At 32.1% G+C, this 17013-nt stretch overlaps 1 protein-coding gene across 1 annotated transcript in view; it reads left to right on the top strand.

Moving 5' to 3' along the window:
• The window catches only part of LOC129224256 (glutamate receptor ionotropic, kainate 2-like), a 59776-nt gene that overhangs the window by 29958 nt on the left and 12805 nt on the right, over positions 1-17013 (top strand). The window contains exons 6-12 of the mRNA XM_054858683.1: positions 1775-1828; positions 2572-2736; positions 3206-3358; positions 8913-9017; positions 9784-9897; positions 11160-11363; positions 12872-13233. Of these exons, the coding sequence (XP_054714658.1) occupies positions 1775-1828; positions 2572-2736; positions 3206-3358; positions 8913-9017; positions 9784-9897; positions 11160-11363; positions 12872-13233 (1157 nt within the window). The remainder of the gene's footprint in view (positions 1-1774; positions 1829-2571; positions 2737-3205; positions 3359-8912; positions 9018-9783; positions 9898-11159; positions 11364-12871; positions 13234-17013) is intronic.

Raw genomic sequence — 17013 nt, forward strand, 5'->3', positions numbered from 1 at the left:
AACTTAACTCTCATATTAGGCACATTTTTGGGTTATTTTTCAAATATCCCTTTGGTTTTACCCAATGTTTTATAATTCTGAACAGGTCGTTTCATTCAAATAAGATACATTAATCATTTTTCGAAACACAATGATTCTAGCTGTTTTTTTTTAAATTATTTAAACACTACAATGATTCTTGCTTGGTTATTTTTGGAGAAAGTAACAGTCCTTTATCCAGTTCCCACTCAACAAAAACTTTTATGTACGTAGGAAAATTGCATGGTTGCAGAATGTGAATTAACTCCGTATTTCGTTTAGACCAGCTCATCTAATACGATTTATCATGCAGTTGCCAGTCAACGGATTAAGAGAGCAGTTTTATTTATTCCATACAATAAATATATTGAGGGAAGTATTTCTCACAAAGTGTTCATTGCAGGAAACTAGTATGCTCGTCTCTTATTTCCCCATGTTCAAATTCTTTGAATTCCGTATCTCTGAAGCAATTTAACAATTGTTTTAGAAGCTACAATGCATAATTACCTGATACATATATTCAGTTAAGATCAGTACAAATATCTCTTTCTAAGAGGATTTGCTACCTTGCAGACGTGTAATGTTACATTACAAAAATTGATAAATATTTCTTTAAATTTTTAATGATAGAAAACTCACAATTCCATAGATTCTCAAAACGTTTCAATGAGTGTTTTTAAGAGCCATCAGAAAGTATATTGTGGTGAAATTTTAAGTCAATTCTGCTTATTTATAATTCATTAAATTTTAACCAAAAGTCATATCTTAAATTTAAAAAAAAAAAAACCGTTTTTGACCATGAAAACAACTGTTTAGAAAAACATAATCCTAAGCATAAATTTTCCTTCTGTATTATTATAAACCATTCTGTATTATCTGTATGAAATGTCTTGAAAATTTCAAATTCATAAAGTAGTGTTCAAGAAAAAAGAACATGATTTTTTTTAATTCATTTTTTTTTATTTTTAAGAACATGAGTTGTAAAAATTGACGTTTTTATAAAATTGCATTTGAAGGTCAAGTTTTACGTATAATGTAATACATTTCACCCACATTAATGTTTAAGTTTGTTTTTTTTTTTCTACGAAGAAACATGTATTTGGTGTCATTTGAAAGCTTTTGATTTGAATATTTTGAATGTATAAAAACTGATTTTTTTTAAAAAAGTTTATCTGGCCTCTCTTTTTCTAATGGGAAAAAAACACCAACTATTTTTGAAACTCCTGTTACTTTTCAGATCATTCTACGATTTGAATACAATCCACGAAAAAATGCATAAAACATTTGCAGTGCGTTGAGAGTTTGAATATAATGTATATCATAGAAACTAGCTGTCATATTTTATAAAACACTTTACATAGGAAAATGAATGCCGTTTGATTTCAACTTTCCTTTGTTTTTTTCAAGTAAACCTAATGTGATACACTATACAAAAAACTAATCGGATGAAGCAAAGCTAAATTAAATGAAAAAAATCTGAGTGAGTGATGTGATAAACAATTTAAAGTTCATCAATTTCTAATTTGAAATTAAAAAGGCCATTATTCCAAAAAATTGCGGGTTCAAAAAATAGATAGTCAATATGTATTACATAAATAGCAACCGTAAATAACACTTATATGAATACGTTAGACTTTTCAAGGCCAATGGGGACAATGGTCCTTTCTACTGCTTTTAATTACGGTTATGAACACGTTTATATGTGCTTATGTGTGTTTGAATATAAAAAATTTCATTTGAACCATGAATTTTTCAGGCAGATAGTGTGGACATGATGACAGAATATCAAAACTACCTGTTAACTTCCTTGGTAAGTCACCTGAAATTGTTTTGTTTAAATTCTAATTTAGGTAAAGTAAACATGTAATAGTGTTAATGTAAGCAATTTTCACAAAGAACAGTACATTTCTTTGTAACATGATGGTATAAAACGTTCTTTTACTGTTGCACTGTTTAGTGTAGAATATTTTTTAGATCATAATATGACTTTGTTTAAATCAGATTTTATGAACAGTGATTGAATAAAAATATTTAAAAAATATTTTCAAAGGGCAAAATTACATTTTATACCACATTTAAGATAACTGATGTCAAAAGTAACAAGGTCACACTTGGGAATCCGGTTGTCTTCTTTGCACCTGGACGATTGGAAACAGTGCCATTGTTAATATACTGTTTTCGAGGCTAAAAAGTCTTGCATTTTTTTCAAAATTCGTACAAAATCTATGTTTTATAAACAGTATTTTCTATAAGAAGTAGTGAGGGTGTTTTGATACTTAGCAAATTTAAATTCTGCTTCAGCCCCCCCCCCCTTTGGATGAAAATGAGTTTAATTTTGAGAAGAAAACAAAGGTTAAACACTTGGTCTGAATACTCATCGCCATTTCGGTGAAGTAATGCTCTAAAAAACGAACGATAGCAACAAAACATCAACTCTCTTTGCTTTGTTCGGCTATCAATTCTCGAGATGTTGAGTACAGTAAGTTGTCTAACAATAAAAAATTACTTTATGTTTTACTTTTAATTAGGATGTCTGCTCATTTTTATACACAGGATGTGCACACTGTTGAATGGAATCAGAACTACATAGGAAGAACTAATATCACTGCCTTTAGACTGATTGATCCAGAAAACGATAAATTCAGGAAGTTCCTGTCCGAATGGAAGTTTTCAGAGCAGGCCATTGGAAATGATGTGATCAGCAAGCAACCCATAACGGTACTTTTCATCTTTAAGTGCACTATATTTCAGGCAGTAAAACGCAAAAGGATGTAAGTGGAGATTTTCAAGTTTTGAGTAAAACGTGTTTAAAGATAAGGTTCTAGATAGACTTTCATTGATTCTTTTTTCTAAATCATACTGTACAGCAGCATCCACCAGGGCTACTACTGCCATCTCTTGTCCCAAGATAGAAGAGAGATTTACCTACCATTTGTACCGGTTATCTCCAAATTTTTAATTTTGCCACTTACATCCTTTTGCTTCTCACTGCCTCATTTATAAATACCATGAAGGAAACACGTACAAATTATCATCTTTTAAATTTAAAAAAAAAATACAAAAATCCGTTTAATACAAAATTTCTCAGTCCTAAAAACCGGGTTAATGTATGTATCAAGAATAAAAATTTATATGATTTTAAAATTTAACCAGTATGATATTAAATATAATATTAGTTTTCTTCTAGACAGAGGCCGCTTTGATTTATGATGCCGTCCTCATGCTATCAAAGGCTTTGGATGACTTAGACCGAGGCAAGCCCATTGAACTACGATCACTGTACTGTGATGGATCTTCCACGTGGCCTGATGGCACAGCAGTTGTCAATTACATGAAGATAGTAAGTTCATTTAAAGATCAAATTTGAATTCACTTAGCTATCACACTTAAAAGGCTTCACAGAAAAAAGCCTTATTCACTAAAAATTCTTTCTGTTTTTAATGCATGACACATTCTTTAAAGTATTTTTTTTTTTTTTAAGTTGCTTTGATCAAAATTTGTAGACATACGGAAACACATTACGTATAATATTGTGTTCACGTATTTATTTTTCAATTTAACATTAAATTAAAACTTAGGATACTGCAACTGGGGAATGCAAGCATTATTTTTATAAGATAAGAAATGCGAATCATCACAAGTCTACACATAAACAAATGCTGATTTTCAATCTTTCTTTTTATTTTAATTAATGCAATAATAATCACTTTACTTTACTTCATATCAATCTAGATGAAACTTTCTCAAACAATAAAAATATGAGATTTTAGAAATGAAAATTGTCTTCCTTTTTATTGAAAGTTTAGCTTTAGTAATAAATTAAAAGCAAACAGCATGCATATAATTTTTCGTTTCAATGAAGTATTCTTGAAAACTTTGTTTTAAAATATGAGTTCTTCATTAAACCACATACATATATTTCAATGCGGGTTTTAATTTAAAAAACAAAATATATCGCATGTTATTTTAAACTATCTCGTTTCAAGCTTATTATTATTTCCTTTTATTCGTAAACATATCTTTCTCTAGTAGAGGTAACGTAAGAAAAACCTTGTAACGTATTCATAATTATACGGAAAACTGCGCTACCTCTGAAGGTTTTACGAAACATTTTGTTTGAAACTGAGAACTCTAAAAAAGTTGATTTTGTTTTTAACATCCCTTCATAAGCTCTACGACAGTGGAAGATTTTGCATATAAAATGCTTTAAACCCGATACTTCTTATTCTTCTCAAGTACTCTGAAGAAGTTTGAAGATTCAAGTTTTATTTTTATCTTGGTCAACAAAAGGAGAAGAAGACGTCCTGTGGATGAAAATTGGTTTTGAGATATAGAATTATTGATCGAAAACTTTTTTTTTAGATGTGCTTATTCAACTGCTCCTTTCACTGCTTTTTAAATATAGTACTTAAAATATAGCTCACTTTTTTTTTTCAAACGAAAAGGGGATGTTTTATTCAACTCAAGTAAGGTTCAAGGTAGCTATTCATATTAAAATACATTTTTCAGACTATTTAGGGTTTTTTTACAAATTTCAAAGAAAAAAAAGATGTCTCATCCAAATCTAAACGAGCCTACTTTCACGTATACCAATTCCAATTTTATGTACCTAATCCATATTCTCTTAATTAGATAAGACTGAAAATTATGTAAGAAATACATTTTAAAAATGTACAGCTAATTTCTCGAAACAAAATCTTCCTCGTATATCTGATGAAAGATGCGAAAAAACATAAATAAACATACCAATAAAAAAACAGCACCTTTTGAAAAAATGTTTGTAAATTAAAAAATATATATATCTTACATCAATTTTAAAAAGAAAAAAATGAAAAGAAGCTCATCAAAATAAGTATATTTTACAAAAAAAGAAGAAAAACTTTTGGGTCAATATTTTCATTATGCTACAAGGAAGACAAGGGTAGACCGGGGCACGTTTACGCATTGGGTACGTTTACCCTTTTACCCAGAGCCCTTTTTCAAAAACGAGTTATAACTGGAGAGCTAACAGTCACAGAAGATTGATGCTGCTCCCAAGCTAATATTCTCACAAGTTTTTGAGCACCAGTCGAGCTTCGGTTTAGCATGCGGATAGAAAAATCTGTTTTCTATAAAGCCTAGTAAATTTTGTGTTCAATGTTTTGAAGCATATTTTGAATGAATAATACTTTGCTAAAAACAAATAAACACATAAAAATAGCAGAATTTTACCCTTTTTTGAGAATTGTATTTGTACGGACTGAAAAATTTTTACATTTTTTGCACAGTAAAAATGAATTCAAACTTGCCGACGGAGCCCGTTTACGCATTTTCATCGGGGCATATTTACGCGTGTTCTTACTTTGTCTTACTGCTTTGCTTTACTTATAAACGGGCCTCGGACGATTTTTTCGCTTTGTACTGTTTCAAACCTTTAGTATTTTTAGGTTATTTAATTTTAAAAAATAACCATTCATTTTAAATTAAGTAAAAGATTCGTTTCTTATAGCTTGCAATGATAGAGTCGTCATGCTTGTTCAGCTTTAACTTTATACACTATTCAACCTCTGATATATTTCCTTTATTTTAAAGATGGTAAGACATTACGTTCAAACAGAACCACGTTAGATGTCAAAGTAATGAAACGGTTTATCGGTAATCCAAGTATTTTTCCTAGTAGGCCTTCCACATCATCACATATGTACTACCCCAACTGAGATCATTTGAGAAAGTAAGACCAAAGCTTAAGAACCAGGAAAGGAAAAAAGATAAGGATGCTCGGAATCCTAACTGATACTCCGATTAAAGAAGCCCTCAGACAAGAGCAGTTAGAAGCTACAAAGAAAAAAAAATAGGCAAAACAAAACAAAAAGGAGAAATTACTTTAAAACTTACAAGTTTCTATTGAAGCAGGAATAGAAGACATCAAAGAAAAAAGTATGAAACCAAAACCTGCGACAGTGAAGTTAGTACACTCTGTAAAAAGGAAATTAATGAACGATTCTCTTAACGAAGATGAAAAATGTGCTTGCATCTATTGTTTGAAAGCACACAACCAATCGAAAAAAAGACAAGGCAGGGTTCAAACACAAGCTGAGCAACAACTGAATGTACAAATTTTAACTTCATTAACTGCTTCATAAAACCACAATGTATAAAATTTCTTAGGTTCAAACATAAAAATTTAAAAATCCATTGAAAAAAAATCCTCGTAAATGTGCTACGGTCTACCCTACCATTGTTTATCGTTAACAAGTTTTTGAACATCAAGTTGTAACTGACAAAGCACCTTTTTGCTTTCAGTGCCTTTTTTACTTCCTTTTACAAAAAAGGAAGTATTGTATTCGCGAAAAAATTTTCACTCAAAAATCGCCCTTAATTTCCATTTTGCTCACCCCCAAATGAATGTTGAGTTTTTTTTTCGATTCGACCACATGCGGAAAAGTGCCTAAGAATGTATAGACACGCGAAATATCCATTTTGACCATCACCGAGGTAATTACAACGACTTTTCTCGTCACGTCTGTATGTATGTGCGTATGTGTGTATGTGCGTATGTGCGTATGTGCGTATGTATCTCGCATAACTCAAAAATGGTATGTCCTAGAAAGTTGAAATTTGGTACATAGACTCGCAGTGGGGTCTAGTTGTGCACCTCCTATTTTGGTTGCATTCGGGTGTTTCTAAAGGGGTCTTTTGCACCTTTTTGGGGGGAAATCATTGTTAATTTCGATGCAAACTCAAGTGGTGTTATAATTTGGCGGTCACTTGGCGATATATCGCCAGTCTTTTGGTTGCCAAGTTTTGTCGCCAACTTGGCGAAAAATTTGGCGTTTTTTTTTTTTTTTTTTTTTTTAAATCTGCTTTCAATGTGGCCATTGCTAGTGATATTTAAAGAGTTAGAGAGAGAATCCCATTAAAATTGCAATAATAGGGAAATAGCATTAAATTGGTGTAAAAGGAAGTCATGTGATGCACACATCAGCTCGTTTTATAGATATTTTGATGTCATGCTTGCTAACGATAAAAATCCAGAGTGTTAGAGATAACTGAATGAAACCTGCTCTAAAATCCCCTAAAAGAGCCGATATTACAGAAAATATTTACATGTGACCAGAAATTTAGCAAAATATAGTTCGTTTTGCTTTTTAATTTATTTTTTAAAATATTCCCTGCACCCTCTCCCTCCCCGGTTTAGTGCTCCTGCGATAAAGTAAAATTTAAAGTGCCAAAAATATATATACCGTCTTTTTATCATTCATATTTCTTCTTTTATTTATTTGTGTCATTTTAGTTTTCAGAAAAAAAATGGTACAGCAAGGATGTTTTAAGAACAAAAGTTCTAAAAGAATCGTACATTTTCATCTCGCAAACAGACGCATATTCCGTCCACACCAAAACAATACTTTCATTCATTTGCATTCTAATTTATTTCTTTGTGTGTAATGTTTTTAAAGGGAATTAAGCTAATTTTATTCTGCATTTTTTCCCATATTTATGAGCTTTTTTGGCAGGAAAACACTGATGTTTAACTTTTTAACTCCGTTCACAAGCCGAAATACATTTCAGCCAGCCACCAGGATTGTTTTAAAAATTTGTATTTTCTTCCTCTTTACGTTGTAGTGTGTTTTTACTGAGAAGAATGGCATAAAAATGCAAATGAAGTACATACACTTTCGTTTTGCTTTGGAGTTTTAATATGTAGCTCTATTGCAGACATAGTTTTCTCGTGTGAGGGAGAGAGCATTCTCAAACAAGAGTTCAATCCGTTTTTGTACATTTAACATGGAAAAGAAAACGGTGTTCCCATTCATTGTTTTTAAAATGATTTATCTCGTTTAGTCAACCTTTTATACGCGAATTCCTGTTTTTTTTATATTAGCAACATCATCTAATTATTTATAGAAAAAACTGATTTAGACTTAGAAATTCACGGAAAAAAACCTTTTCTTCACTGTTCCCAATCATTATTTTTTAATTTGTTTTTATTTTCGTGTTATCAAACCTTTATGCGCGACTGCCTGTTTCTTTTTGCATTGGTAATATTGTCTAATTCTTTAAAGAAAAACTGATTTAGATTTAGGAATTCACGCAAAAAAAAAAGTTTTCTTTATCTTTTCTTTTAAATTTTCATTAAGGCCGTATAATTTCTCAATACTATGCCATGTGTTGTAGAAATTTTTAAAACTATTTTTAGAGATGAATGAGGAATATTAAAATTTTTTTTCAATAATGTATTTTTACATTCTATAAACTAACTGCCACTGCGGCTAGATTAAACGCCTGCGTTGTCGTTCTCGCCGACTACGACGGCTCGCAGAATCCACCTTACCGAAGTACTAAAGTGCAGCGCTTTCGGCGCTGTATTGCCTTTGACTTAACTTAGCAAAAGAAATCGAAATGACGTTTTCGGTATGTAAATTACATTTCCTTAAAGGAAAAGATTAAAAAAAAATGATTGCATCCAAAAACACATCGCCTGCGTCGGTACATTAATAAATAAACAGTGTGTTAATTTTTTTGCGGCGCAGCTCTAGAATCATTTGATTCTGAACTATTCAATAACTTCCGCTTTGTGCAGAAAAAAAAATAGAGAGATTACAAACGCAGGATAACGTAAACCTTCTCTCTGTGAGTCACCTTGCCAGATAGATGAAGAATATTATATGGATAATTATGGGAAAAAGTGTTCCGAAAGAAAGGAAAAATCTTCAAAAACCAAGAACAAGCAGGGGAGAATGTTCGTTCTAAATCGTTTTTAATTAACATCTCCGCTAATTTATGTGGTAAAGCTATGCCACATAGTTTTCTAAAAGGAAAAAAAAAAGAGGAAGAAAAATACGAAAAAAGGCACTAATTTAGTGGACGCCTCCCTCTGCTTTTTCTAGTTGTAATGCATCATATTTGTTTTCCAGGTTCCTTTTGAAGGGACTAGTGGAACCATCAAAATTGATAGAAACGGATTACGTTCGACATTTAGCATAGATGTTGTTAAAGTAACAAGAAGAGGAGTTTTGAAAGTAAGTTAAAGCACGCAAAATTTATTGTATTTCTTCAAAAAACAATCTGATGTGGACGCAAACTAACCTCTTATTCATATAGAATACCATCTGCTAGGGGCTCTTTTTGGGTAACATTGGCCCAACAAATAAAATGTCAATCAGTACTATCAGTACTGGCTGATTCAAGACAGTATCTCCATTAGGTACTTGAAGCGAATGAGTGGTAATCACTCTTCTACGTTTAATGCAGTATATAGAGTCTCATTCAGTTTTTGGGCCAATGTTACCCGCTAAAGTAGAAGTTACATCAACTGACAGTACTTATTTTTTAACCACCAAAAACATGGTGCTTTCTTTCATGGATGTGCGTTACAAGTAATTTCTTTAGATACTTTTCTACACCAATGAAATTATAGTTAACGTAGAGAAAATGCGTTTTTCAGCAGTAACGAAACGTTTGTAAGGTACTAAAATCTAATATTGCACTAGCGAAAGACTTTGGTATACGTATTTTTAAAAACATGTAATGTAATAGTGCCTCAGATTGATAAAAAAAAAAGTTAAACAGCAACTTTTGCAATCTGACTTTACATCTAGAATATCACACATTTCAGCATTAATTCATTGATTACCTGAAACGTGGGTATACATTGGTATTTTTACAACTTTGTGCTTTAAACGTTGATTTTAAAATTTACTATAACCTAAGCTATGTTTAGGTGTTACTTAACTGAGGCAAGTACTTAACTGGGGCACTTACTTTTTTTTTTTTTTTTGCTTTCAGGTTGGAACCTGGGACACTGAAAAACGATTTACTTATAAAAAAGAAGCTGTTGATGAGTTCAGTGAAGTTAAAGATTTGTTACGAAACACTACGTTGAAAGTAACATCCATACTTGTAAGTAGCATCAAAAATAAATAATAATAATTTTAGAAAAAGACGGCATCAAGATAAACACACCGGTAGTGGCCAGTGCTTCCATTGTGGCCACTTCAAGGTTTATAATTGAGACGAGCTGACTTGTGCATTACATGACTTCCTTTTACTCCAATTTAATGTCATTTCCTCATCATTGGAAATTTTAATGTGATTCAATAGTTTACTTTATAAATATCACCAACAGTGGCCAAATTAAAAAAAAAAAAAATATCGCCAAATTTGTCGCCAAGTTGGTGAAAAAACTTGGAGACCAAAAGACTGGGGATATATCGCCAAGCGTCCGCCAAATTATGAAACCACTTGAGTTCAAATTAACAAGGATTTCGCCTCAAAAAGGCAAAAGACCCCCTTAGGAACATCCGAATGCAACCAAAAAGGAAGGTGCACAACTAGACCCAAATAGGAGTCTACGTACCAAATTTCAACTTTATAGGACATACCGTTTTTGAGTTATGCGAGATACATACGCACATACACACATACGCACATACATACGTACATACGGATGTCACGAGAAAATTCGTTGTAATTAACTCGGCGGTCGTCAAAATGCATATTTCGGGCGTCTGTACGTTCCTAGGCACATATCCACATATTGTCGGGTCGAAAAAAAAAAAAATCAACATTCATTCGGGGATGAGAAAAATGGAAATTAAGGTCGATTTTTGAGTGTTTTTTTTTTTTTTGCAAATACAATACTTCCTATATTTACAAAAAAGTAAAAGGAAGTAAAAATAGGATTCCAGGTCTTCCAGTTGGATTCAATAGTGCATCATTACCTCCTGTACGTTTTAATCTATTGGGAAACCTGGAATCCTATTTTTTGAAATATAAACCTTGAAATGGACACTACTGAAGCACCCTGAAGCACTGCCCACTACTGGTGTGTTTACCTTAAATATTTAATTAAATAAACATTATGTGTTTAAATTACAAGAAAAAAATCGATGATACAAGTATTTACGCAGAAATCTAATCTTAATCTTTTGGAAGAACAGCATCACTTAGCAGTTTTTGAAAGAAACCTTGTTTCTCAACTTGTTTGACACTATATTTTATTTATTTAAATCAACTATGATACTAAAATTGTGTGTTAAGCATTAATTGTTACTCAATTTGTCTATTATATTTTTTGAAATGAAATTTCAATGGCATTTCATTGGAGTATATTTTTTATATTTTCTTGATTCTTATACTAAACTCTCTCTTTTTTTAAAAAGACAAGACCATATTTAATGGAAAGGATGCCGAAGGGTGATTACCAGGGAAACGACCGGTACGAAGGATTTTGTAAAGATCTTTTGCAGAAGTTGTCGGAAATATTTGGGTTTCGCTTTATCATCACACCTGTTAAGGATGGTCGCTATGGGAGTGTGGATGCTGCTGGAACATGGAATGGAATGATGGGAGAACTTCTTAGAAGAGTACGGATTTGCATTATTATTTTTATTACTATTATTTTCTTTTAGCAATTTGTGTTTCGAACCCCTTGTAGAAGTAATAGAAACTTATTAAGTTATCTGTATTTCTAAAAACCAAAACCGTGCCTACATGCATGTATATTCTAAAATTTTTTGATTCACGAACTGAATCCCCTTGTTGAAATTGGGTCTAAGCATGGAACATAGCTGACATTAATGATTTGTGAGAATCTTATGTATTTACGACAAAAAACAATCTGATCTCAGCAAGTAACACTACTGCTTTAAGATTGCATGTAGTTTAAATTTGGTACTTTGTTTCGTCACTTAAAACTCTTTGCTTTTTGTTATACAAAGTTTTGTAAATTTAACTGTTGTAGTAAAGAAAACAAACTATGTATGATCTAAACAAAATCTATTTGCACTTGTAATAACAATGTTAGGTATAAGAGGAGTTTAAAAACTTATAGGTCTTAATGCTCGCATTTTATGTAAAGTAAACGGGTTCCAATTCAGTAATGTTAAGCTCAAAATCAACATAATATAATGCATTGTTCTGGAAAACAATGATCTTTCAGAATCATAGTTACGAAATATCAACCTTGCTAATGGTAAACAGTAATATTGATTCAGTAAGATTGTCGTGCCGACAAATGTCCGTTTTTCTAGATGACACTTGAACTCCAAACAACCTATGCAATGTCTTACCTTAATAACTAAAAATATTTACACATCTAAGCAGCGTTAAATTAACGAACTAAACAAAATGTTTCCCTTATGAAATCGGGTGTGTCTACGATTTTCACAAACTGTTCGTTTTTTTAAATATATATTCTAGTCTAATAAACAGTTCTTGATTCCATTATTGCGTTTATTGTTTACACTTATTTTTTCATTTTTATTAGGACATCTCTGCATAAATTAGTGTTATTTATAGTCTTCAAAGATTACATAAATTGTTTCAGACTTTTTTAAATATTTGTACTCAGTTTTAGGAAAACCCTTTTACGGATGTAAATGGTGGTTTAAAAATTATACTCTGAAGATGCTCTTACTTAAGTATTTGCGATTAAGTTATGTTTAGAAATGCATCGAATATTTTTTCAACTACTATTTATATATTAGCTCATGTATTTTTTTTCATTACTTTTTGTATAAATCATCGTTTTGTTTTCGGTTAGAAAAATGTCTACTTTTTTTTGACTTATACATAATAATGAGTTTCATTTTGTTTTTTATTCTGCGTGATAATTTATAACGGCAGCTTGACCAAATTAGAAGGATAGATTTCAAAAAAAAAAAAACTTTAATGTATTATTAATTATTTTAAAACTTAAAAATGTTTCATTTAAAAAATGTAACATTTTATTACATTAAAAAAAGAATTAAATAAAGTAGAAGCGAGTGCACTTGCTTACGACATTCTAATAAATCGGATCAATTAAAATGTAATAAAAATTGTTTACCTTAACATTTTTTTGGGACTAACAATTAAAATCATTTAATTTCAGGAAGCTGATATCGCTGTTGCAGATCTGACAATCACTTACAAGCGAGAATCTGCAGTGGACTTCACCATGCCCTTCATGAATTTGGGCATCAGCATTCTCTTCAAAAAGCCCGAAAAGCAGAGTCCGCCCATGTTCTCTTTCCTGAAACCGTTGTCTCTAGAAGTCTGGTTCTACATGGGTACTGGTTACCTCGGCGTTAGTCTTTTCCTCTTCATCCTTGCTCGATTAAGTCCATATGAGTGGGTCAATCCTCATCCGTGTGATACAGAAAATACTGTGGTGGAAAACCAGTTCACACTGCTCAACAGTTTTTGGTTTACCATCGGATCCATCATGCAACAGGGATCTGATATATTACCAAGGTAAAATTGCTCATCTATTTGATATGTAATAATAAAATAAACCATTTATGGGGGTAATATAAACCATATAGGGCGGTAACTTACTGAACGTACCTTACCTTGCCTTCAAAATTCGAGTTGAACCGAACCATTGTTTCGGTCACTCGTTTGGTCAATGCTAATTCTGTATTAGCTACCAGTTTGTTTGGCACTCTAGGCTTCCTTAAGAGGTGTTCCACCTCCAGCTCAGTCACTCCTATACCGGGATGATAAATGCTAATAAGCACGAAACTGCAGTCCTCGGCTGGAATTGAGTGAGCTGGCGGTGTATTTCATGTATTTCTGCCTTAGCCCTGGCTATAGGGCGGTAACTTACTGAACATACCTTGCCTTGCCTTTAAAATTCGAGTTCAACCGAACCATTGTTTCGGTCACTCGTCTGGTCAATGCTAATTCTGTATTAGCTACCAGTTTGTTTGGCACTCTAGGCTTCCTTAAGAGGTTTTCCACCTTCAGCTCAGTCACTCCTATGCCGGGTTGATGAGTGCTAATAAGCACAAAACTGCAGTCCTCGGCTGGAATTGACTGAGCTGGCAGTGTATTTCATGTAAACGATTTATGGCATTTTAACTTTCATTAATCTCCCCCCCCCCTCTCGTAAACTACGATTTATTATGTCTATAGTTGTGAATGAATCTGCTTCATACACTCATATGGATACAGCATATTTAAGCAAAAAGGAAAGGTAGTAGTATACTGTTAAAAATTCAGGAAGATTTTCTGGTAATTGTTACTGTAAAATGGCGGACTCACAGCATCGCTGATTTTTACGGTAATTTATACCAGAGAAATAAGCGATCCCAGCGCCAATTGGTTGCTGTGGAATACCGAAGAAACGGTAAAATTTTACAGCAACATTTAATTTTAACGGTAATAGTTATTGGCAACATGGATGCCAGTAACAATTACTGTAAATTTTCCGGAATTTTTTTAACACAGACGGATGCTGCTATCCCTCATGATTAAACTTTTTAATGAAAGCCTGTATCTATGGTTTTCACTTCGTACGCTTTTTTTTTTTCAAAACTTAAAAAGGTCTACATATATCCCTCACTGTAAAAAAAATAAATGTATAAATAAAAAAATAAATTCCGAAACGTTACTGGAAAATCATGTGTAGCTAATGTGCCCAATTTCTGCCAGTAACATATCTGCCAACAAACAGAAAAGTATCGGCTATTAGTCAGTAACCTTCGAAAATTAAACTGGAATCTTTCTGAAAAATTCCGACTTTCCCAATAAAATAAAATCATGTTTCTGAAATAACGTAGGAACCTTTGAAAAAAGCTTTGATACGTTATTGTAACATTTTTGCTCATTCCTGTTTTACCAGGAAAGCTCGTAAAGCAAATATGATCGCAGCTAAATTGCAAGCATATGATGAACATCTTATTGAGCGGCAACGCTTGCAAAGCCACAATGTCCAGAAATATAACATCGTCCTTGTTCGGGCATCGGTAAATTTAAAAGCACCGTAACTGAGCAGAAGACGAAATCTTTATTACTAATAATAAAGCTGAAAGTCTCTCTGTCGGATCTCTGTCTGTCAGGATCTCTCTCTGTCCGGATTTCTGTCTATCAGGATCTCTGTGACGCGCATAGCGCCTAGACCGTTTCGTGAAATTTGGCACATAATTAGTTCGTTGCATGAGGGCGTGCACCTCGAAGCGATTTTTCGAAAATTCGATGTGGTTCTTTTTCTATTCCAATTTTAAAAACAAAATTATCATAAGATGGACGAGTAAATTACGAAATTATCATAACGTGGAAACGTAACATGGGCACAAGTCAATTGGCGAGATACGAAATTATTATAACGTGGAACCGTAACAAGGGTGCAAGCCAATTGGCGAGAAAATTCACCGTACATTATTTGTAAATATAAAGGCGAACCAAAAGACCTTTTAATTTTTCTATTACGGGCAAAGCCGTGTGGGTACCACTAGTACTGAATGAAGAAGCTTAATATATTTTCAACTGGGTAACTGGGTAATTTGACAACAGTGATAAATCTGCATTCATTAAACTTGTAGTGAGTCAGTAAACGTTTTGGAAAAATAGTTGTTTTTCACAGGAAACAGGTGGAAACCCGTAAAATATTGCACGGTAAAAAAATGTGAAACGTTTCGGCATTTTCTTATAGTTATGCCTTCATTGCCTCACATGTTGAATGGTATTCTTTCCAGGAATATTTTTCCAAAAAAAAAAGCAAGAAGAAGAAGACATCTAAGCTGTTGGAAGACATCTTAGTATGATGTATCGCAGCTGATTTTAAAACCGATGTAATATAGTATCTAAAGTCTAAAAATATACGTAATAAATTCTTTAAGTCTATATTATCCAGAAAAACATCCCTGACTTTTCTGTATCAATTTAAGGCTGAGAAATTTTTAGCCTACCAATCTCGGAGAAAGATATAAAGTTTTCCTTTTCCAGTCATCGAAAACGAGTTGAATAAATTTATTCCCGACTACTTTATTTTTAAAGTGACACTCTTGAAACTTTATATATAAATGGTGTATCAAAAGTGTGCTTCATAAATTTTGAAAATGTACCTCAAATGTCCCGTACGAAGTGTTTGAGCTGAATATCCGATCATTTGCTGTGATAAATCTTTAAAGAAAACTTTCCTGGCTCATGTCCATAAAAATATCCTATATTTTCGTTAGTCGAAAAGAACATTATCCTTGATGTTTGGTTCTTAATTTCTTAAAGGAATTGGATTTTTTATGTAACTTCGAGCTCAACTTTCCAATAATATTGACATTAGCTATTGTTTATTGAGTTAAATTATAAACGAAATCTAGCTATCTGAAAATAATATTTAGGAAAGCGCGATAAACACCTTATTTAAAACTATTTATCGGCCAAATTAATTCTGGAGTTGATACCTTCTAATATATGTTTTACTGCTGAAATAATGTCACATAATTAACTGATTTAAATTCAGGTAGGAAAAAAAATACATGTACGAAAATCTAATTACTTGACGCCTCTCATTGCTGTCTGATGAATAACGGAAAAGGCATTGAATAACGGAAAGGCTTTTTTTTTTTTTTTTGAACGTGTTGAAAAAGTTTATTTTCCTACTAAGGTGGGTTTGTAAGCCAAAAAAAAAAAAAGAAAGAAAGTAATTTAACGCAGAGAAATTGAATTATTTTTTTTTTCTCTTGAACATTTTTTTTTTTCGCTAACCATCTCTAAAATTGGTATAAAGACATAGACTACTTCTAAGAATGCATTGGTTGTGATAATTAAAACTTGTTTTGTTATTAATGGATGTATTTAGAAATGTTAATAATACAAAATATTTTATCAGACTCATCTGAAAAGAGGGGGGAAAACATAATATTCGAGTTTTGGAGACGTATAAAAAACTAATAATATGAGAAATGCAGCACTATCAGCAGAACAATATTCGATGTTTTGTACTAATGAAATAGTTGTGTTGTAAGTACTAATATGCATTTCGATGATTTATTAATGAGTTCATTGATGAAGCTGATAATGAATTTAACACTCCTTTTGTTTTTTTCTAAGTAACTATTTTCTTAGTTTCTATTTTGCAGTAGCTATTTTCATATTTCTACATTGAAATGAAGAAAGAAACATATCTTTGTTGAAAAAAAAATATCCCATTATCTAAACTACGATAACAATTTGCTGAATATGTTGTTGATCCAAAAAAAAAAACTTAAAATTCTCTTTTACCGAAACGCCATAAGATGTTTGGTTTCAAAA

Source organism: Uloborus diversus, chromosome 6 (genome assembly GCF_026930045.1).
Source record: "Uloborus diversus isolate 005 chromosome 6, Udiv.v.3.1, whole genome shotgun sequence".
Taxonomy (NCBI): Eukaryota; Metazoa; Arthropoda; class Arachnida; order Araneae; family Uloboridae; genus Uloborus; species Uloborus diversus.